This window comes from Armigeres subalbatus, chromosome 1, assembly GCF_024139115.2.
Source record: "Armigeres subalbatus isolate Guangzhou_Male chromosome 1, GZ_Asu_2, whole genome shotgun sequence".
Taxonomy (NCBI): Eukaryota; Metazoa; Arthropoda; class Insecta; order Diptera; family Culicidae; genus Armigeres; species Armigeres subalbatus.
The window spans coordinates 194,745,049-194,768,059 of NC_085139.1; the positions used below are offsets into that span (position 1 = coordinate 194,745,049).

The 23,011-nt window shown below is 38.4% G+C and overlaps 1 protein-coding gene across 3 annotated transcripts in view; it reads right to left on the bottom strand.

The window, feature by feature from the left end:
• The window catches only part of LOC134205640 (lysoplasmalogenase TMEM86A), a 37,218-nt gene extending 14,239 nt beyond the window's left edge, over nucleotides 1-22,979 (bottom strand). For 2 of the 3 annotated variants that reach the window (XR_009978165.1, XM_062681077.1), the window contains exon 1: nucleotides 22,840-22,979. Coding sequence is in view for 1 of the 3 variants with exons in the window: in XM_062681077.1 (XP_062537061.1) it covers nucleotides 22,840-22,890 (51 nt within the window). In the remaining 2 variants the exon portion in view is untranslated. Of the gene's footprint in view, nucleotides 1-6,331; nucleotides 6,886-22,839 lie in introns of those variants that run through there. The other variant, XR_009978166.1, reaches the window with a different exon arrangement.
• Nucleotides 22,980-23,011: the final 32 nt, after the last annotated feature.

Consider the following 23,011-nt stretch of genomic DNA (forward strand, 5'->3'; position numbering starts at 1 on the left):
CCGCGCGAACTTATCTGCTTACTGAGCAGAAACACTACAAAACAGGCACTGACAGCCGCGCAATGCAGAACACAACATTTCGGCAAATCGCGTGATCGTTCTGCTGTCCGAAACAAGAGCCAACACGCACTCTTGGGGTGATAAAACAGGGTATGTGACAAAACGCAATTTTTTTCATTCATTTCACAAATATGAATTATTTTATGCCTTGGAAAGGCAAAATATGTAAACGGTACCCATTATTTCTTGTCGAAAATACTTACAGAATCCTTCCCAGGTACTAAAAAGTCTTTCATAATAATCTAAAGGCGGTGGAAGTTATTTCATCGAAATCAACGTTGTTTGCGGTGTTATTTACAAAGACAAAAATTTTCAAAATTTTTTAGGGTGACAAAATCGGATCGAAAACGTGATAAAATCGGGTGGAAAACGTGATAAAATCGGGGGTAGACAAAATCGGGGAGTGACCTAATCGGGTCAATACTGTATCGACGTCATTTGTTACCTTAGATGGATTAAAGTAGGGTGATGCACTCTCGAATCTACTGTTCAATATAGCGCTCGAGGGAGCGATTAGGAGAGCTGGTGTGCAAAACAGCGGTACCATTATCACAAAATCGCATATGCTCCTGGGATTTGCGGACGATATCGATATTATCGGAATTGATCGCCGTGCCGTGGAAGAGGCTTTTGTACCTTTTAAGAGGGAGACAGCGAGGATTGGACTCACGATCAGTACAAGCAAAACGAAGTACATGGTCGCTGGCAATCAACGTGGGTTCATTAGTGGTGGTGGTAGCGAAATGGTGCTGGATGGTGAAAAATTTGAAGTGGTGGAAGAATTTGTGTATCTTCAAATATATTATATTAACAATATAGGTCACTTCGCTCTTCCCCATACATCGAAATAGAGACAGTCTTACTAGTGAATACAGCACCATCTGTTATCTGAAATGGTCAATAAACTTGTTTTGGCCATTATCTTTTAAACGTGTAGATGTGACGTTTCTCCTGAAAATGTTTGTTGACACTGGTGCAGGGTATTCTCATTCTACCCATTTTTGAGTAAAAAGTCACACAGTCCAAAAGAACAGTTACCTATTTACAGTTTACCTATTTTATGGTAAACATGCTTCTACGGGTCTTTAAGTCAGTCTTAGGTAAAGTTTATAGATAGTGTTATATATAATGCTTTTCTCACCGAATAATAGACTACACGTAAAAAAAATTAATGTTGCTTATTATTAATATTTCTAATACTTTTTTGCCAAAGCAGGCGCTTAATGACATGTATAAGAAAAAACTTATACATCGCATTAGTCACATACATTCGGAAACTTATACTTTTCATTAACATATGAATGTTATTAGCTTTTTGATATGGGATCATTCATTAGGTGGCATAATGAAGAGTATAAGTATTTTTGAATGGTTTTTTGCCATAACATATAAGGTTATTTTTTTACGTGTACCGTGCAAATTTGTCGAAACACCAAAACAAATGCTCACACGTCCGGGTCCACGACGTTAGGCATAAGTACGTTAGGCATAAGGACGTTAGGCATAAGTACGTTAGGCATAATGGACGTTTGGCATAATTCTGCCTTCTTTATGTCATAGGCTGTTCTTTGGGTCATTTTATGTCTAACGTCCATTATGCCAAACGTACATTATGCCTATCGTCCGTTATGCCTAACGTCCATTATGCCTAACGTACTTATGCCTAACGTCTTTATGCCTAACGTACTTATGCCTAACGGGGTATACCCCACACGTCCAATTGTATAGAAATTAGCGAAAGTACAATCCAAAATATCATTCTAGCATCACACCACAAAAAGCTCTTTCCTGTAGTGGGGACGTCATCCATATATGAAGAAACTGGTGGGAGAATATTTTGGTAGGTCAATATTTTTTGCATGGGAGTCGAATACGGCGCAAAATTTCCAATAGATGAACGAAGATAAATCCTCTGTCTCTAAACGAACTGTCAAACATGTTTCCAAACTAGCATAACGTCACGATTTCAATGATTATATAAAGCGGTGTGATGTCATATGCGTTTGGTAATCGGTTAAAAAACGAGCCCAACCATGCTTTCGTTCATCTATAGATTCTACTATCTATAGTAAAATTCTCCCAGATATTTTTGATCTTGGGCGTTGTAAAATGGTTAGAAATTGAAAAATAAATCCATTTTTCTGATGGCATTTTATCCATTGAACGCAGTAGGCTTCCATAAAGTATTTCACTATTCTTACCTTACTTTTGCTTTCGTGAAGCATGTTGTTAAATCTGAAAATGATGAAGTTCAATTTACCCACATTTGGGTTCAAATGGCACGGATTCATTTTGACGTTTACCCAGATTTCGACAACTCTCTAGTGGTCGCAGAAATGGGATAAATCTACCCTGTCACTGGGAATCTCAGAATAGCGTGTACTGTGTATCTTTTGATAGGCACGAATCTACTTAGCGCAGGTAAAATAATCAAATTTCAAGCTCACTAATTCCTAGAATAATTTAATTCAAACAATTGCTTGACATGGTGTATTGTTATGATTTGCAATGAACCCCGCGAGGAACCCCAGGAGGAACTAGTCGCAGTGGTACACCTCAACAGAAATAAAGAAGAGAAGAAACTGCGGGATGGAAGTGTCCAAACTCCAGAAATCGAATTAGGCTTCCTGTCGATGGGCCATGTTTATGGTAAGCTAACTCGCCGAAAAATGATCGATAAAAATCTCAAACAAGATAAACTAGCTAGTAAAAAAAATGTATCGATTCCACAGTTTTGACATTGCGTCCTTTTCATGAAGGACTCTTGCTATTTAGATTTGACACCACTTGCGTCAATTAGCGTTGCGCGAAATTTTAGTGTGTAGTAGTTGCATTTCTGCCACGGATGGCGCCACATACGCTAAAGCATGGGTCGCCAGTATTTCATGAGAGTGAGCTATATTGTTAATATAATATATTTGGTATCTTGGAACATTAGTGACGTGCGATAATGATATTACACGCGAGGTGAAAAGGCGTATTGCAGCTGCAAATAGGGCTTATTACGGACTTCGTAACCAGCTTGAGTCCCGTAGTCTGCAAACGAAAACAAAACTCGCGCTATATACTACTCTGATTCTTCCGGTGGCTTTATACGGCCATGAGACATGAACGTTAAAGGAGGCTGATCGGAGAGCTCTCGGAGTGCTTGAGCTTAAGGTGCTGCGGACAATACTCGGCGGTAAACAGGAGAACGGTATCTGGCGGCGTCGCATGAATCACGAATTGTACCAGGTGTATAAAGGGCTGGATATTATTAAACTTATACAACACGGTAGACTACGGTGGGCTGGTCACGTTGTTCGTATGCCGGAAGAACGTCAAGCGAAGATAATATTTAGTAGAGAACCCGGAAGAGGCCGCAGGCTTCGTGGAAAATCGCGTACACGATGGCTTTTTGCAGTTGAAGAGGACCTGAGGGCGCTCAATGTTCAGAGCGACTGGAAGCGATTGGCACAGGATCTAATCCAGTATATTCTATATTCTATATTCGGCGTAGGTTCATCGAAGAGCTGTAGCCCATCAAGTATCAAGTAAGTAAGCTATTGTATTAACTGGGAGGTATCTAAGCCAAGTTACCTTTTTTTGCATTCGTGTATCATGAGGCCAACACGATGATACTGTTATGCCATGTGATTTGGGACAGTCTTCGAATGACACTTTGTCGAATGACATTCGGTAGAAAAGCCATTTGGTAGAAAGGCTATTTGGTCGAATGGACATTTGATCGTATGGACATTCAGTCAAGGGATTCTGACTGGGGTTTTGAGACTATCTTAGACTTACGGGGTTGCTCTCAAGCCTCAAGGCGGATCAACAACTCCCGGTTAATAGCTCAGTAACATGAGACCCCTGAACTGTGTCGCAGGGCCGGCATGCTACTGGGTAATTCGGAGGGGCTACGCGGAACAACGGGTGTAGAAACTGCGGAGTTATTTAAATATTGCACTTGTGTAATGGAATTGTGTTGTTGGGTATGACTATGGACGTTTATTGAGAAAATCTAATTAGTAGGATAACAATTTGGTCCCAATTGTGGGTTTGATTTGTTCGGGGTGATTATCCGTTGTTCGGTACGTACCGGGGGTTTTTCTGGACGACGATGGCGAGCGCTCGCAGCAGACGGTGAGTTGGTTGTCGACGACGGCTTGGTAGGAAGATGGCGGGCTGGTAGCTTGATCGACTCGGGACGTTGACTCAATCGACGGACCACGGACGAGACCGTATTGGCCGCGCCGAGAAGGGTACTCTCCGACGGAACTGTGCCGGAAATCCTTTGTGATTAGACCAAGATCCAACGCGGACGTTGACTCAGTCGATCGTGCTGCGTGAGGTCGCTAATCTAGCGAATTATACAAACGAACAAAAGGTCCTGAACGAACTATTAGGGGGCACAAGATGTCGTTCACTTCTATTTAAAAATCACTGAGGCACTATAGAGGCACTCTCACTCACGGCTTACTTGCACGGACGCCAGTTTGCTAATGAGCAATTATCTTTACCCCAGAGGTATGCAGACCTTTTCCTTTTCCATGGAGTTTTCCCGCCCAATCGTCCATACTTCCATTATCCTTATCCACTCCTTCCATGTCGACCAACATGTCCTTCTCCCCCTTTTACCACAGTAGACCAACATGACCCATTCAATCCTTCTTTAATTGGTTTTACAATTCTCACATTAACATTTTTCACATTACAAATTAATAACAATGTTTACACAACTAACTTTTGCATTTGATTTTTGACTAATCCTACTTATTTTACACAATTTATATTAAACAAACACAACAGTTTCTAAACAAGACACAAATTGAAATTAAATCTAAGAGATATGTAACTGAACGGTTACAGTTTATTTACCATGAAAACTTTTTGTTGTTTTGATTTGCTTTTTTCGGTGAAAAATAAATCAAGACAGTAATTTAGCGTTACGCGTTTAGGCTTATATCATTAAACGCTACTAGCTGACCACCTTCTAGCTGTTCACCTAGAAGGTGGCTAGCTAGTATCGTCTGTTTATGGCTGAAGTGTAGTAATCCTAGAAACGTAACGCAAAATTTCTGTCTTACGGTAGCTAATAAGAATGTAAACGGAAAAAAGCAAACGGAAACTTCTGGAGACATTGGTGGACTATAGAAACATTATTTAGTCAAATATTTTTTACGTACTGATTGGGAAATATTCTCTATTTTCTGATACTTTTTTTGACACAAGCTCAAAAACAAATGATATCAATGTTATTTTGCCAAAACTTCATCGTAGTCGGCTTTGGGACATTTAGTTGATTGACATTTAGTATAATGACTTTTGACAAAATTACATTTCGTCTAAAATATGTTCAGCGAATGGACATTGAATCGTAAGTAATGTTCAGCATAAGTTAACTTATGGTTTTCATGGATACTCTTTCTTCCACTTAATATTCATATAATAATTAGCTCAGTATAAAATTCACTTTCAACCATAATTCGTTAATGGATGGCCGAGCAAAGTCGGCTAACAAAATGAGAGCAAATTGATTTTAAACTCTGCTGTTAAGATTATATTGAAAACAAAATTTGATGTCAATTGTTAACAATAATACAAATTGATATCGCAACATGTTTTCAATATGCATTCATCAGTTATATCTAAAGTGTGTTATTTAAGAAAATTAAAAGCAATCTGCAAACAAAATATGCTTTTGTTGTTATGAATGTTCATAAACATAATCTAATTGAATACTCATTATGATATCAAATTAAGAATCTTATGATATCAAATTTTGTAATCATGTTGATTTCATTGACAGCATAATTTGTTTTCGGTATGATTCACAGTGTAAAAATATGCTCTCATTTCTGCTGTGTTAACCGTTTATCCATACAAAACGAAATCAACTGGAGTAATCAAATAAATTACATCATGCCAGCAAATTTTGATTTCAATTTGATTTCAAACTTTGCTCGGATATAGATTGATCGTAGTTGGTTAGATGGGTTCGCCAAAGTCAATATCCTTTCGGGAATATTTACAAATTTCTTATTATTTATTCTTTTTAGGAACCCATCTTTCTTTGGTCAATATTGGAGCAATAATTATGTGTTTTTTGAAACGTTGAAATAAATAAAGTTTGAAATTATTGTTGAAGAAAGTTCCTTTCCTTCAAATATTCATCCGACTAAGTAGTGTTTCCCTTGTTATAAGAAAATCTCATACTTTATACCTTTATATCTAGTAAAAACAATGCGAAGTAATATTTTCTTATCAAGAACAAATTCGAAGTACTTACAATCGTGCCAATATCGGCGCGTGCCATGACCCTCCACGGAGTTCAATCGCAGTGCGGTCCGAGTCGATTGATAAGCCCCCAAAATGCGTCAGTTGCAACAAATCCTTTGTTGACGTTCCGTTCGATTTTGAGGTACCGCTGCCGATCTTTATTTTTAGATTATCAGCACTTACGAACACTGTGCGAAATTTGGCACTTTTGCTTGTAAATTGTACACGAGTTTTTCGCAGCGAGAACGACAATTAGATCCACCTCGCCGGTCACTCTAGATCAGATTTGTTTTTCTCTCGCTCAGAACGATCGCTCTACGATCCGCACCACTACCGTTAGTTTGAAAGTATCAGCAGCATGATGTTGTTTCACAGCAATGATAAATGAGATTGAATCTGTACACTATTATATCTTGTCAACTAGCACATGATAAACTTGATAACGTTGTTCAGTAGATATATGTAGTGCACTTAAGCGACGTGCTTGTGGGATCAAACGGGAGCTCTGCAATCACTGGAACCGTGCAGTGCAACGTGTAACAAAGCACTGACTGGTGGTGATGGCTTTCTTGGCGGTAGTGAGCAAGTAATAAGCGGTACTGAAAGCGTGGAGAGCGAAACATCTCCGCATCGTCGATAAGAGAATTATAATTATTGTATTTGTCTGAATCATGTACGATCAGTGCGATTTGTGCGTACTGGTCGGGTGTATACGATGAAATTCTGTTTTTAATGATTATTTTAAAATGTAATGAATGATCAGCTATCAGTATAGCTATAATTTTAACTTTAGGATTTTTTTTAGTCTTGGCAGTCTATAAAAGCCACAAAAACGAGTTTGTTTTTACATATTTTCGGTAATCATAGTCCGCCCAGCCCCTTGTCTGGCATAACCCATCACGAATGTCCGAGTTTTTTTTAATGACGAACATTATATTTTGACGTTAGAGACTAAACGGTATTGTATACGGACGCGTCTTCTTTGGACTTTGGTTCTATCCTTGCGCAGTTAATGAAAGATTCCGGGGACCATAGAATTATCGCATCTGCATAGAAGCTCAGAATGTTGATATTCTCAGCTGCGTCGCAATGGACAAAACTCATTCCGCTGCTGTTAAACGGTTTTTGAAAAGAGTATTTTATACATACGTATTATGTACCAAAAACCATGAAGGCGGATCATGGTTCATCTTTCAATGGTACGGAACTCAAAGACTGGCTTAAATAAGTATGGGTAATCAAACTAATTCGCAGCACTCTAATGAACCTTACGGAAAATGGCCTGGTAGAGCGTAGCATGCAGGGATTAAAGAAATCACAGCAATAGCCTAAAATCAGAAAATAAAATTGGATTATGTTGCAGCTAACTCATGGCCTCTTCATGCCACAAAAAAAAACCTTCTGCGGAGTTGATGTTTGGAAGAGCTCTAAGAAGTCTACTACCCAATATACACACAAGGTAACATGAAAACAGTTGAGGAGGAACTGCGTGATCAAGATTAAACCAAGATCAAACCACGAAATTCATATCCAATACTGTAGAGAAAATGTGCTATGTGTAGGATCGCGTCCTTCCGTCGCTGCGGGTAAACAAGACTGAGTTGTCACCATCTCAGCAACAATCATCATCATGAACAGTGTTGCCGAGCACATAACAAATGCAAGATCTACACATTTAAGGACTACTGACATATTGTGCATTTCATCATAAGTTGTACGGTAATGCACGTCTAATATACTACAATCCCCCTTTTGATATAAAAATGGCAAACATGTTTGGGTTATACATATTGAATTACTTAACGTTTTCACACCCACTCAAGATATCATAGCAAGTTATGCCAGACGAACTTTAGCCTAAATTAAAGTAAATGGTCATTGTATTTACTGTTGCCATCTGGTAAATGTCTCTAGAATAGATTCACCATCATTTGGTTGACTTGTTACCATCTGATACATTATTACAGTCCAAATCGATTTGAATAAACTACAATGCACGCGTTCTAACCATCGCTGCAATCCCACAAAGAATTCAAGATTAATATCAGTGTCTTAATAATGGATTCCATCTTCAACTTCACTTCACTTCAAATCTGTCAATCTTCACAAGAACTGTCTTAGTCACGACTCATTATTACCAACACTTCTGCCACGAATGACTGGCACTATATATACACCTTTTGCAGTATAATCCTATTCCTGCATGTCCTTCCTCCCTCTTCTTTCTAAATAGGCGACCATGGCCGGTGATTTTCCACAATTAGCATCTATTAATTTTGAAAATTACCCCATCATCTGAATGTCTCATGAAGCGTTAGGATGCTGATTCCTGCACTATTCCTGTAGATGAAACATTCGAATGGATCTTTCAAATCGTTTTCTGACATAAGGCAACTTTCGTTGCATAAGCCTACAAGTCATCATAGTTTAATCAATAATGTTCACCGCTCACCACAATCCAATCAATAATGGTCATATTATTGATAATCCATAGATATTGTTAACTTTTCCGATAAGTATTCTAGCATACCTGGCATGTCTCCTTGTACTTCTACAAAAACCGTAAATAACATTCAAAACATATCAGTATATACGTCTTTTTTTAATAATATTGTCTAGGTTATGAACCCAAAAGCGCTATCCAACGCAGATCACTTTTCGACCAAACAGTATCCAATGTAGGCTAATTGGATATAAAGAAAAGGACTTTTCATGAAGCAAACGTTTCAAGCAACGTCTTCAACATTTAAACTCGTACTCACATCTCAAGTTATTGATGACCTCATAACTATGCACAAAGTTTGTCCAGATAAACATCGTACAACGTGAGAATATGTTTGCCTCAGGGAGAACTCAAGAACAAGTATACACACCTCTCCTTCACAACTTCATAGTAATCCTACTGGAATAGTGCGTTTCGTATACCTATCACACAATAAATCGTCAAGGGTATGGATTCAATAGCAGTCCCCCTATCATATCAAGCCTAAACCCCCCTTTAAACCTTCGGTCATTTGAAGTAGCTTTGCCGTTCAAAAGTCGTACGCCACCGATGTAATCTCGTTTTTCTTAGCTCCTCTCATGTCGATAGATTTATACACGCACAGACATAAAGAGCAAGTGTTTATAGAATACTGGCCAAGATTTGAAATCCCCTGCTAACGTGAACTGCCCGGCATTCAATCTCAATATCAACAAACACTTGTGTAGGTATATACTACACAAACTAAGAAACTCCAGAACTCAGTGGCAATTAGTGAATTTTAGCGCAACAGTAAAATGTGACAAACAAACCATAAGCACACTAGCACCATACCTCCAACATACTACAAATTAACCCTCACACCACACACCGGTTTGAACTACTCTGATTTTTTATGCATCGACTCTCTCATTATATACAGTTCCACGTATTTCAAAAAAAACTTTACTATATTATGACAAATGCCCTCGGATAAAGAATTCGACCATTCTTCGACAGGGTTCAAGCAATTGCAGACAGAAACTGTCTTCTTCAAAGCCACCAACAAAAATCCAACACTCATGTGAAACTACCAAATTCAAAGACCATACTAAATCACAAATAGTCAGGTCTAGCCTCTTCGTTGCTACATTACAACCCATCTTATAACACACTTCTTCTTTTCCTCCAATGGCTCAATATTCCAACTTGAACTTAGTATTCTCTCTGCACTTCCTTAATTGAAAGCTTTTCTATTCCCGCCATTGCATGAGTATTTATCTTGTGTGGAAATCACAATGGGTATACTATTCCCAGGGATCAAAAATGTTTCCCACCAGAAAGCATCCTAAACCAAACCGAGAATCAAGCTTAAACGCCTTCGCTCGCACAAATCAGCATGCCTTATCACACCTACCAACGTCATGTATCATCGGTCTCGTTGCAATGCACAACTGAAGCCACTTCCATCGAATCAAGTATTTCCACAATTTCCAAGCATGAAGATTTAAAACCAAATAATAATATTCACTTCCTTCCATACTACATACACTCATCGTGAAGCCTACACGAAGGGGCATTACTTTACCTGAAGAGCGTGTTTTACAAAGTGTCGACACTGGCAGAATTGGAACAATATTCATCTTCCATACCCATACGAAATTGCGTTCCAAACGATCAGGAGACCTGTCCAATGCGGCACATGTCAGTACTCTTCCTACTCCTACAGAACTCTACCTTTACCCACCAATGAATCTATCATTCTGGAATCCTTTACAACGGAACAAGAATCGAACACCGCCCACTCGCGAATTGCAGCTGCGCATCATATTGCACAGACAATGAAAAAACACAATATCTCTCTTTCCACTTTAATGACTTAACATCTCGAACTGGGACATCGCTGTCTCCAGCACTTTTCAGTTATTTACATGATTACATGATGATAGTCGAGAGTTTGATAATTTCCAACCTCACAAATCTCAAGATAGGGTCGTAAATGAACCCAGCCGCCTTTAACACATCCAACGTTGTAGCCATATATCTTACTGCTAAGCCAAGCGAAGTTCCAAGGGTCGCAATAAAGACTATATTTAGTTATTTAGTGCATCTCGAATCATGCACCTCGAATCCACTTGTCTTACTCCGACGACAAAGATAGCATCGCTCTTAAGCAACTAGTCACGGCACAATACGCTCTACCAAACCGCCAAACTGCGAACAATCAAATAAACTCTACTATGCACCAAACTGAAAATTGGTCTTTAGTAAGTGAAAACATCACTGTCAATTCATGAACATGTTTTCTCCAAACTTCCAAAATTTAGCTTCTTAGCATTCGATGCTCGGTAATACCTTAGAACAGAATTTTGTGAAATACACCGATAAACACCCATGAGTGCACCTCTGCACCCTCTGCAATCTCTTCTTTTTTAATCTCCAACTAATCCAACAATCCTGTCAAATGTAACCAAATGCCAAGAAGGCTTATGTTATGCAACAGGAGCATCTTTTCAATACAGATCTCTTCATTTTCATTGTAGCGCCAACAATGGACTTTACCATATGAATACTGGTCCTCCACTTATCATAATTCATTCATTATTTCTTTTCTCTCCGGGGTCGACACTCACTGTCATCAACATGTATTACTTTTCCAACCTCCAAGTGCTCAGAGGTAATCCATGTAATATTTGCATGTCATTCTCATCAAAATTCTATATTTTCCTGCTTCAGTAGATCTCATAGACTCCGGAGTCCGCGCTCTCTGAGAAAAACAACAACTATCAAAATCAATGAAACTTTTTTCCGGAAAACCAGAAGACTTCCGCCCTTTCACATTTCAGGGAAACTCTCCGCACCACAATGACTACTGCAGAATTCACAGATTCCGCATGACAACTCATCGTCCGGGAAATCCTATAAACTTCTGCTTGCTCCACGAAAATGCCAAACATTTTCTCTATACCTTCAGAATCTACAGATTCTGCCTGATTTGCTTCATCTGGGAAATCCAAAATATTTCCGCTTCTCCACGAGAATGTCAAACATTCTCTCGAACTTTGCCCCCTGGAGAATTCTTAAAATTCTCGCAACTAATACTGGAGGAATCCTTCAGATTCCCGCCAACTCCAAGAGAATCACTTTGATTCTCGCAAAGTTCGACGCCACGGAGAATTCTCGTCAATTCTCGCATCTTTATTTCATCCAATCGGCAGCGAAGTCATCGTTTTCGCTCCGCAAAACCCAAACAAGGAATGCTATCCTCTTCAGTTTTTCCCTCTACAGGGAAAAGTATCCACTGGTTTCAATATACCCGTGTTTTCGAAATATTTACCTTTTATGATCCCATCCTCGTCGCCAGTTGTAGGATCGCGTCCTTCCGTCGCTGCGGGTAAACAAGACTGAGCTGTCACCATCTCAGCAACAATCATCATCATGAACAGTGTTGCCGAACACATAACAAATGCAAGATCTACACATTTAAGGACTACTGACATATTGTGCATTTCATCATAAGTTGTACGGTAATGCACGTCTAATATACTACACTATGCTTTGTTGGTTTCACAGTTCAAAATAGAAGGTATAAGCGGGGATGCGCTGGTAGCTGTCCTATAACGCGCGTGCGACGTCACCACGCCGAGAAAAGCCCTTGCCGAGAAATGGCAGATGCCCGGTATATTGGTGGAATGCCGAGATTGCAGCTTTTCGATCAGCCTGCTAAGGCTAGACGAAGGATGCCACGTGTAGTTTTCCCGATCGATGGAAATGGCAGATGTTGGTTCTGTTACCGAAGATCAGGAAGCCATCGGGCAACCTCTCGGCGTACATACAAATCTGTCTGATTGACACGACGGGGAAGTTGCTGGAGGGTACGGACGGCCTGTCAAGTAATCAGTTCGGTTTTCGTAAGGGTAAAAAGCGAGATATTCGATACTGTGCGTTAGTGACATTGGATATGAAGAATGCTTCCAACAAGGAGAGTTGGGATGCCACCGTGCTCTCGTTATACCAGCTTAGCCTGCCGGTGGGCCTGTACCAGATTTTGGAAAACTATTTCCAGAACCGTGTACTATTATACAACACCGATGCCGATGCAGAAGCGTTCCTATTACCGCAGGAGCTCCGCAATGTTCAATACTGGGCATGGTATGATGGAACCTTATGTACGACGGGGTTCTGAAGCTAAAGTTCCCTCTGGAGGAGTCAATTCCTGAGGTATAACTGATTGCAAAACACGCGATCAGCACGGTGGCTGATTAGATGAGCGCTAGAGGCCTGGAGTTCGCTCAACATAAGACAGAGGTGGCTATCGTCAACAACCGCAAGTCGGTACAACATGCAGTGATTCATGTGAGTGAAGTCACGATCACATCAAGGCGTCATTTTCACGTCATCATATGAGGCACGCTGCATGCTTATTGATATTCACACATTGAAACAACGATGTGGAAATGATTTCATTTGTTAATTATATAGTTTCATCTAAAATTTCATAGAAATTTCTTCGCTACTTCGACATCAAACATTTTTTTCAACTACATCCAATATTTTTTTTACACGGTTGGTATTTATTAATTTCTCGGTTAACCTGAACTTTAACAGCTTTTGAAATACCACCTGAATTTTCTTTGATATTTTGTGATTTTTTTCGTGGGGGAACTCATAATTTCGTTGACGCTGAAGGTCATAATCTGTTTATAGTGTGTTAGACTATCTGACTTCTACTATACATTAAAAAGGGGCCCGCCACAATAGATCAAATATCTGGTCGCAGTGGATATTGTACCCGACAGGAAAAAAAAAAGGTCATAATCTATTAATTGCAACTGTCGACTCTACAATATTTCGGCACAATAGAAAAAAAAAATACAATGCCAAGGCATTATCCTTTCGGCAAACCAATCATATAAATTTAAAAATACACGCTGCCTACCAAAATTCTTTTTTTTCTATTATGTTTTTATTGTATTTCATATTCTATACTATAGCAGAAATCCCAGATCAATCCATCTAGCTGTTGTTGTTGGTGGTGGTGGTGACGGGATTTGAATACTTCAGATCATTCATCCATTGGTGGTGCCTTTCTCGCGCATTTAAAATAATAGGAAAAATACATAAGAGAGGTCGAAATAGCACTTCAGGGGGCTAGATTTTACTTATTCCATCAATTCATATTCATTTGCGGTCCTTTTCGGTTTTTTTTTACAATATTTCCTATTTCATTCTTTAATAAATTTCAAGAAAAAATCCTCCAACTAAATTTCCGGAATAATTTCTGCGGGAATTTTGGAAAAAAATTAGTATGGTTTTACTAAAAAGATTTCGCTGGATTTCTTGGATGAAGTTTGCAAGGAATGCTCCTGCCATGATAAGTTTGAATATTAGCCCTTGTCAGCATGAATGATTTTTTATCACACGACTGGGATGGCATATTTCAAGACTGTGACTGTAATTTGGCAGCATCGACTCTGTCCGGAATCATGCTCTATGCTGTTGATCAGTTTGTTCCTAAAACTAATCGGCCAGCTCCGACCAAACCAGCGTGGTCTAATCGTTTTCTTAAAAAAAACTCAAAAGGCTCAAGCAGACAGCTTTAAGACAACACAACAAACATCGAACAGAATCCACAAGATCGCGATATATTAAAGCTAATACTGAGTGCAAGAAATATAACGATTATTTGTATAATGCTCATCAGGATGATCTGCAGCGTCGCTTTAAAGCCAACCCAAAAAGTTTTTGGCGTTACGTCAACGATCAACAGAAAGAGTCCGGATTTCCTCCGACGATGACTAACGGTTTGATAGAAGCCAACTCTACCGAAAGTATTGCAGACATATTTCGTCTACAATTTAGCAACGTTTTCAACAATGAGCAGCTCAATTCACAAGATGTTACTACTGCTACAGCGAACGTTCCCTGTTTACAGAATTCCGAGCAACCGATTGCTATCACCGAGGATATGGTAACTGCAGCTGGCAAGGAACTGAAATCGTCTACTGGATGTGGACCCGACAATATTCCTTTACTGGTTCTGAAGCGTTGCATTGTTTCTCTTGCATCACCGCTAATAAAAGTTGACTGTTGGAAGCATTCGTATGTTTTTCCAGTATTCAAAAAAGGCTGTAAGCGAACTGCCTCTAATTATCGTGGTATAGCCGCGTTGATTGCCACCTCAAAGCTGCTGAAGCTAATTGTACTTCATAAGCTAGTTCAGTGCTACGGGAATTATATTTCACCGGAACAGCATGGATTTATGCCTAAGCGCTCAACAACTACCAATTTGATACGCCATATTGAAATAGGTCATCAGGTTGACGCCATCTACACGGATTTATCAGCGGCGTTTGATAAAATGAATCATGAAATTGCAGTTGCCAAGTTTGACAAACTTGGCATGAATGGTAACATCCCAACAAACAACGACAAGCTACAAATAAGCATCTAGGTTGAATTATTGTTTATTTGTGATCTTTGTAGCTGAATAAAATGGATGCTGAATAATTTGCTAGACAGAATTCATTTCAGCATATAATCTAACTAATATTCGACATGGCCTATTTATTTGTTTACTACCTTTATTTGAAGTCGAACTTACGTGTTCGTTTTATCACATTTCAGCACATTGGGGAAGTTTAACAATGTACTGAACTAATGATTTTTAAAGTTCTCTGTTCGACTATGATGTGATGCTCTGAAAGGGTGGTCGAATTGAGTTTGAATAGTAAGTTAATAATAAGCAGTCATTAGACATCCTTCTTAACCTTTGTCCTTCTTAACCATTGGATTTCACATTTATCTGATCTATTGCACAGTGGGAAAAAACATGCTTTTTCAGTTTGAGAGAAAATCTGGATTCTAGATGTGGGAAATTTGATTTATAGAAAAATAATGATTTATTTTCAAGACATGCTTTTTATTTTCGTGATTTAATAAACAAAACAAAACTGCTGGAGCAATAAAAAAAAAATCATGTATTCATGCGGAACTAAATTTACTAAAAGCCGGACATAACGCCGTTGAATAACATCGGAAAATTATTGAATCTTTGATGTGTGGAATCCCAATATTATCGCATAGATGTTGATCTTTATTGCGGCTAAATTGGAATACAGTCGGAATTCGCTGGTTGGGATTTTAATACTTGGGTCACTTTTTAGATGGGCCACCGCTGGTTGGGCCATGGCCTGTTACTAAAAAGCAACCATACGTCAATGTAAACATGGAAAACGGGATTGGGTGTCACTGGACATCATTTGTGATGTTCAAGTCGAAATACACGTGTTCAAATGGCTGTCAGATGACCCAACCAAAAAATCGAATTCGTTAGTTGGGCCGAGGTCGTGGCCCAACCAGCGAATCGCGACTGTAATCTTAGCCTTTGACAATCATATCGCAACCGATTATCAAGAGATTCTGAGGAAGGCCGAATATACATTGATTAAATTTTCATAAATTCATAAATAGCATTGGGGACGGATTTTATTTTATCGTTTATCGACATTATTTTTACGTGTTTTTCCTAGTGTGCGATGGTTATGACTGGCTGAACAATGGTTGAAATAAAAATCTTGTACAGTTATTAACAAACTGTAGTTTGACAGATCGACTTATTGAATAAGAGTCCAATTATGATTCATATTCAGCAATAAGATTATTTCTAGAGTGCTTTGAGAATAGGTCGTATGTGCAAAAGAGAGTTTCTCTTTGCTTCCTTTCTCTTTCGATTATTACAGATCTATACTACACTTTACTCCATGTTTCTTGGCAGATGATCAAAGATAATAGCTTTGTCTAGCGTTCTGAAGTGAAAATGTACCAAAATATGCAAAACTAGTTTATATATTAGCGAAAGAGAGCGTGACCAAAGAGAGCCTCTCTTCTGCACATACGACCTATTCTCAAAGCAATCTAGATTTATGTTATGCATTGAGTGAGCCATATCTAACAAATCAAGGATGGCGCGAATGACAACGTTACCGGCGGATGATCAAATGACAGCAGTTCGAGACCCGATTTAGGAAAATTTTAAAATGATTATATGAAAATAGCAATTACTTCAAAATACGTTCATTGGAGATCTTACTGATGTTACCTTCTATGCGTTATTATTTTCGAAGAATTCACATGTAGCTGAATTGAGGCTTAGTAAAATGCTTATTAAAGGTTTAACGAATCAGTTAATAAAGTTGTTTTTCGTTGTAGATATTGTAGTTGTATAATTTCGCCAAAATCGTGTGAACAAAGCTTTAACAGAAGTTGTGATAAGAAATAGTACAGACATAATTCAACAAAGTGTTGAATTAAATCATCACACTGATGTTAGTTCAACTAGTGAATGTTTGTTGGGATGCTTATTTGGCTTCGCTCGTATCTAACCAGCCGGCCGCAGCATGTCTGTTAAAATCGGAGACTCCGTTTCTTCACCGTTTTTAGTTGGGTTCGGTGTTCCTCAAGGCAGCCACCTCGGTCCATTCTTATTCCTGCTTTACATGAATGATGTGCATCTTATTTTGAAGTGTCTAAAACTGTCATATGCCGATGATCTAAAGCTATATTTTGCGATAAAAGAGCCTAATGACGCAGCCTTTCTGCAACTACAACTGGCAACCTTTTCCGAATGGTGTCACATTAATTGAATGTCATTGAACGTCTCCAAATGTTCGATTATTTCGTTCGGAAGCGTGAATCAACAGTGAAAGACTTGGGAATACTCATCGATTCTAAATTAACCTTCAAGGACCACGTTTCGTATATTGTGTCAAAAGCTTCATCGCAGCTAGTATTCTTGTTCCGTTTTGGAAAGCAGTTCAACGACGTATACCATCTGAAGGCACTATATTGCTCCATTGTGCGTCCTATTTTGGAGTATTCGCCTGCCGTCTGGTCCCCATATTACCAGAATGAAATTCAACGAATTGAAGCTCTGCAAAGGAAATTCATCCGCTTTGCACTGCGTCGCCTCAGTTGGAGGGACCCGTTTAATCTACCCAGTTATCCTAGTCGATGTAAGCTGATTGATCTGGATCTGCTTGAAGCGAGGCGGTAAAGTGGTAAAAGTTTGTTTTATCGGCGATTTGTTACAAGATGATATAGATTGTTCATCTCTGCTAAGTGCGTTAAACATAAACGCCCGTTGTCGCAATCTTCGCATGCACTCATTTTTTAGTAATCTCACCGCAAGAACCAACTATGGGTTACATGAACCGTTGCGTATAGTATGTGCCGATTGTTTAATACATGTTATTTTGTGTTCGATTTTAACGTGTCTATGGAAACAAATAAGTGTAGTTTTAAACGTATTTTATGTTAGATTTATATAAAGTGTAGTTCTGGAGTCATTGGGGTATAATTTTACCTGTTGGCCTAAATAAATAAATAAATAAATTTCCGAAGAAATTTTCAATGGCCTTTCCAGAAAGTTTTTTCGAAGAAATGTCAAAAGGAAATCCTGGCGTAATTTGTTGAAGGAGTTCTCAAAAGAATTTCTGAAGGTTGACCTAAAGCATATCCCGTAGAAATTCCTAATTTCTGAAAGAATTCCCTAACGAAAAAAGGATTTCTCCTAAAGTTATTTTCGAAGGTATTCCTAAAAAATTCCTGAAAGAATATCCGGAATATTTTCCTTTGGTATTTCCAAAGAAATTTTTAATGGAATTTGAAAGGTATTAGCATTACTAAAAAAAAAACCTAAAAGAACTCGTCAAGAAATCACCGAAGAAAGTTTCCAAACTTTCTTAGATTACCTTTTTTGAAAATCATTTTTTTAAGTTAATTTATCGCTTGACTGATTAACGCCTCCAATTAAAATTCTAACTGAAGACGCCAAATGATAAATGAACCAATTACGCCAAAAATGCTACCTTTACCGGAATTCTAGCGCCGCCAGTGCCTGGAAGATCTTCAAGCAATGTTATTACGCTTCGAAAATTAATTGTTCAAACCATATGGAAGTAATCAATGTTTCTGCCAGCACTACCAGACAACCTATGATTGTCAGAGGTCAAAATCCATCTTCCTTCTTGTCGAAATTTTTACTCCATGAAATGATTCCAAATAACTCCCACTAGCTCCAAAGCCATATAAGATCAAAGCCATATAATAATCAATAACATTCAGATTGATTAAGAGTTAAGTGGTGGAATCAAATGGGATTGTACAAACTCGTCTTATGACAAGTGAAGAGACTTAGATTGATTTATAAAATCAATATGCAAAAAATCATTTATTCTAGTTTATTCTTTATTCTATAGGGCACTGCACGGACTGCTTTGACTCTTTCTAGCTGCAAAGAAATTAGAAAACAACAAGGCCAGTAAACGTCAAAATATATGAGGAACGAAAGAGAAAGCGATGTTTCCGTGAAGTGCCCTATAGTTTAAGGTCCACGTAGTTCGGCAGTGCTGGCAGAATAAACGCTTTTTTTGCATATGGTTTGAAAAATCAATCTTCGAAGCGTTATAACTTGTTTCGTGGACGTTCCAGCAACGTACCTTCTTCAGCAAAATTTTCCAGCATACTTTGGGCTATACTTTGACGCAATGTGCCACTTGGTTTACGATGGACTTAAACCTCTAGAAATAAAAATGCAAAAATATACTAATTCCCAACTAACTTCAAACGCGATGCGGAAAACGAGGAAGCAACCAATCGGGCTCAAATTTTGCACAGTTGTTTGGGACCCAGGATGGTTTCGAAAAAACAATGATTTGAAAAAAAAAAACTGACCATGACGCCCCACTATATATCGGCTGACGAAATAAATAAAACAAACAATAAAACAATGCGGAAGCCAAAACAATTCATTGATGCAGTAATACTTGAAGTTACCCTTAACCTAAATTTGGTTAAAATTTCGTCAATAAATTAAAACTAGAGAATTTCGTAAGTACCTATGTCGATTAATAATATATTATTAACAATATAGCTCACTCTTGCTAAAAACATGCGAATGTGACTAAAGCGCTCCAGCGGATGGCAGTCGAACTAAATAATCGCAGCAGTGCGTGGAAGCACATCGTTGCTTCCATATCAGGAGGCGCGGCGTTGCTTCCATAATAATGAAAAAATGATGATAATTATCATATCTTATCGATATACTTTTCAAATACATGTAAAGGCCACCTTTTTGGCCCGTTTCGTATTAATTTTCGCTGCTATTACTGAATAATCTGTTCGAAATGAATAACCTGTACTAAATAATCCTACAATTTTTAATACAGAGCTCATATATATGAAGATTCAGACAATGAGCAAGAGTAATTCTTTAACCTTCTCCAAAGTAGAAGAATTGCAAAAAACAAGCTATCATACATTTTTTTGCTGATTGTTCGTGCACTGCGATGTATTTAAGTACTTTGAACCACCACAAGTATTCCGGATCGCTCTCTCCCACATGACAAGATGGATCTTGCCATAATCTCGGCAGAATTTACCGAAAAAATTGAGTGCCTAATCGAGCTGATGAGTGAATATTTTTTTATTTTTTTTTATTTGATTTTAGCGAAACGGATCAATGAGATCAGATTCACAAGAAAGGATTACATCTCCAGTTCCCCCTGCTATAAAATCATCGATGGTGTCGAAGTTTGAGGATTGCTGTCGTTCCTGTCCCTAGAGCTTGACGAAACATTCGGCTATCATCACGACAGGCTGCCGGGAACATATAACGTCCAATTAAACTCATGAGACGACACCCAAGTAACATTTTTGGTTTTATAACGCTTTTTGGGACAAAGATTTACTCTTTAGGTAAATAAATACAATAAATTGAATAAATCAGTGAAGTTTCAATAACAGTAAGAAGTTAGATTATTTTTACTGCAATGGTTCGACATTTATCCTAAAGTTGGCACTGCACCTAATGAAATTTGTTTGCCAATGACATGTATGGGATATTGAAGATTGAATTATCTTGTATTGAAAAATCCTCGGTGTTATCTTCTATCTTCTATTCTATCTGCGTCATTGCCATAGTTCTTCGTAAAAGTTAGAGAACAACTTCCTACATATTTAATGTGTTATCTATATAACGACATTGGTGGTGGCTGGCCCAATTATTACTTCCGGTCTTTTACTATACTTAGTATAGTAATAGTCAAGCATTCGTTCTACATATTACTAATATGGGGTGGTGAATTGTTATAGAATTTAAAAAGAAAACGAATGCTAAGACCAAGTGCCACTGGATGACTCCAAACGGGCCAGTATAATGTGGGGTAGTCAGGGTTTAACTAAATTAGCTAATAGTATAACTTATTTTGCCACGCACCAATTTCAGTATAATTTGTTTCTACGAATCAAATTCCTAGAAGTTAGATTTTCAGCATTACTTAGCGCAAGAGAGGGTTTAAACTCTGCCTTAAACTGAATTTTATTCGCCGATTCGGGGCGTTATCATGAGTGATCAGCACTCATGGAACACATTGTTTAACGCGAATGTCAGCCGGGTTCGATCAAAAGTGTAAGATTTAGTGTAATTAGTTTAATTATTTTTATTTTTAGGCATCAAACGTTAGGAGCATGTTTTCAGCGTCGCACAGCCCAGGAGAGGGTGTAAGCTCACAACGGTATAGTGTAGGTCGTCCTCGATTGGGGTCCTGTGGGTCGCATGTAGTGGCTGTGCTCGGGGCAGTTATGTGTTGAAAGCGGTTTCGGGGCAGTTAGGATTGAGTTTTAATATAAACAGATGTAGGATCGAACAAAGTTATAACCTCTAAGGTTCATATTGTGGAGACTATTGACAGCCAAAGCGTTGAGGATAAGCTTTTAGTTAGCAACTGAATTAATTTATCCGATTTGGAATCCTAGATTGAATAGTAGGTATATATGGACAATAATAGAAACTATATACAGTTATCATTTTATTAAGTATTGAGAATATGTTTTTGGTTAAGTTGAGTATCAGATGGGCATGTGTGATATCCATTAATAAGACAGAATTATTAGAATTGTATTTTTGGCTTTGCAGTAAGATTAATTACTTACTAATGTTTTGCGGGCCGGCGAGTGAAAGCGGCCCAATTCTTTTATCTACCTCTTTCCAGGCGACCAGTGATGAAGAAAATCTTATTGTTCCGGTATCAGCAGTGGTATTCATATTCATAACAACCACCGTCAATACAGGAAGTCTGTGTTCACAACGTGATTACTTCAAGGACAATCCCAACATCTTCTGTGAATTGCAGATAAGTATTGCGTTTATATTTTATTTGCACTGAGCTCGTTCTAATCTGATCGATGAATGAATCTACATGTCACTAATCAATATCATTAGTAAATTTAAATATTCCCGTAGATTAGAAAAGCAAGTGCATATATTTCTATTTTATGGCAACATATCACAACGAAACGGACCCTTGGGAGCCTTAAGTAAGATCTCGGTCCGGTTGCATCTAAGGAGATCTTAGTGCAGTGCACACCGGACGTGTTGCCCAGTAGACGTATCGCTCAGCGGTATTTAAATACAACGCAGATAGGCTATGGTCAGAGGGTGCGTTGATATTACAAGATTACAAGATTACAAGATTATCTATATAACGACATTTTCTTTTATCCCGATCTGCTTCCAACGGTTATCCCCATCCATTTCTGACATATCATTATGCAGTTATCCGAATTCCGAAACACTAAAAACACATTGCATATTCATTTCGATCTGATCCGCTTCTGACATTTCATAAAGCGTTTATTCAGAATCTCATGTAGTTGCGGCATATTTTAATTAACCACTCTCATATACCGAGAACAACCATATCCCGAAGGAGATATTAACATATCAAATAAACCTTATGAATTCACTATACTTTCCATATTACAAGATTCTATACGATAAAATACTGGAAATTAGTAAAACATCGTTACACAGTGGAAAGTAGGTCGCTCTATCTGCGAACTAACTTTCAATCGTGTTAGAATTGAACTTGCCTTCCCTGAACTGATAATCTTACATGGCTGCCCACTGTGCTAGATTCGAAAGTTATCCAATATAACTACAGCAGCAGATTCTGACAATGATAATGTTCTCCATCCAGCAGTTTTAGATAACTCACCATGCATCTCCATTCCGTGGTTGTTTTCGGTCCCGTAAGTAGCAGTGCCATAAACAACAACTCTGCAGATAGTATCTCAGCACTTTATGGGACAAAACACTTACGACGAACAATGTCTGCCTATAACATTAATCTAATCACTTGTCACTTGATTCCGTGGTCACTGATCCCT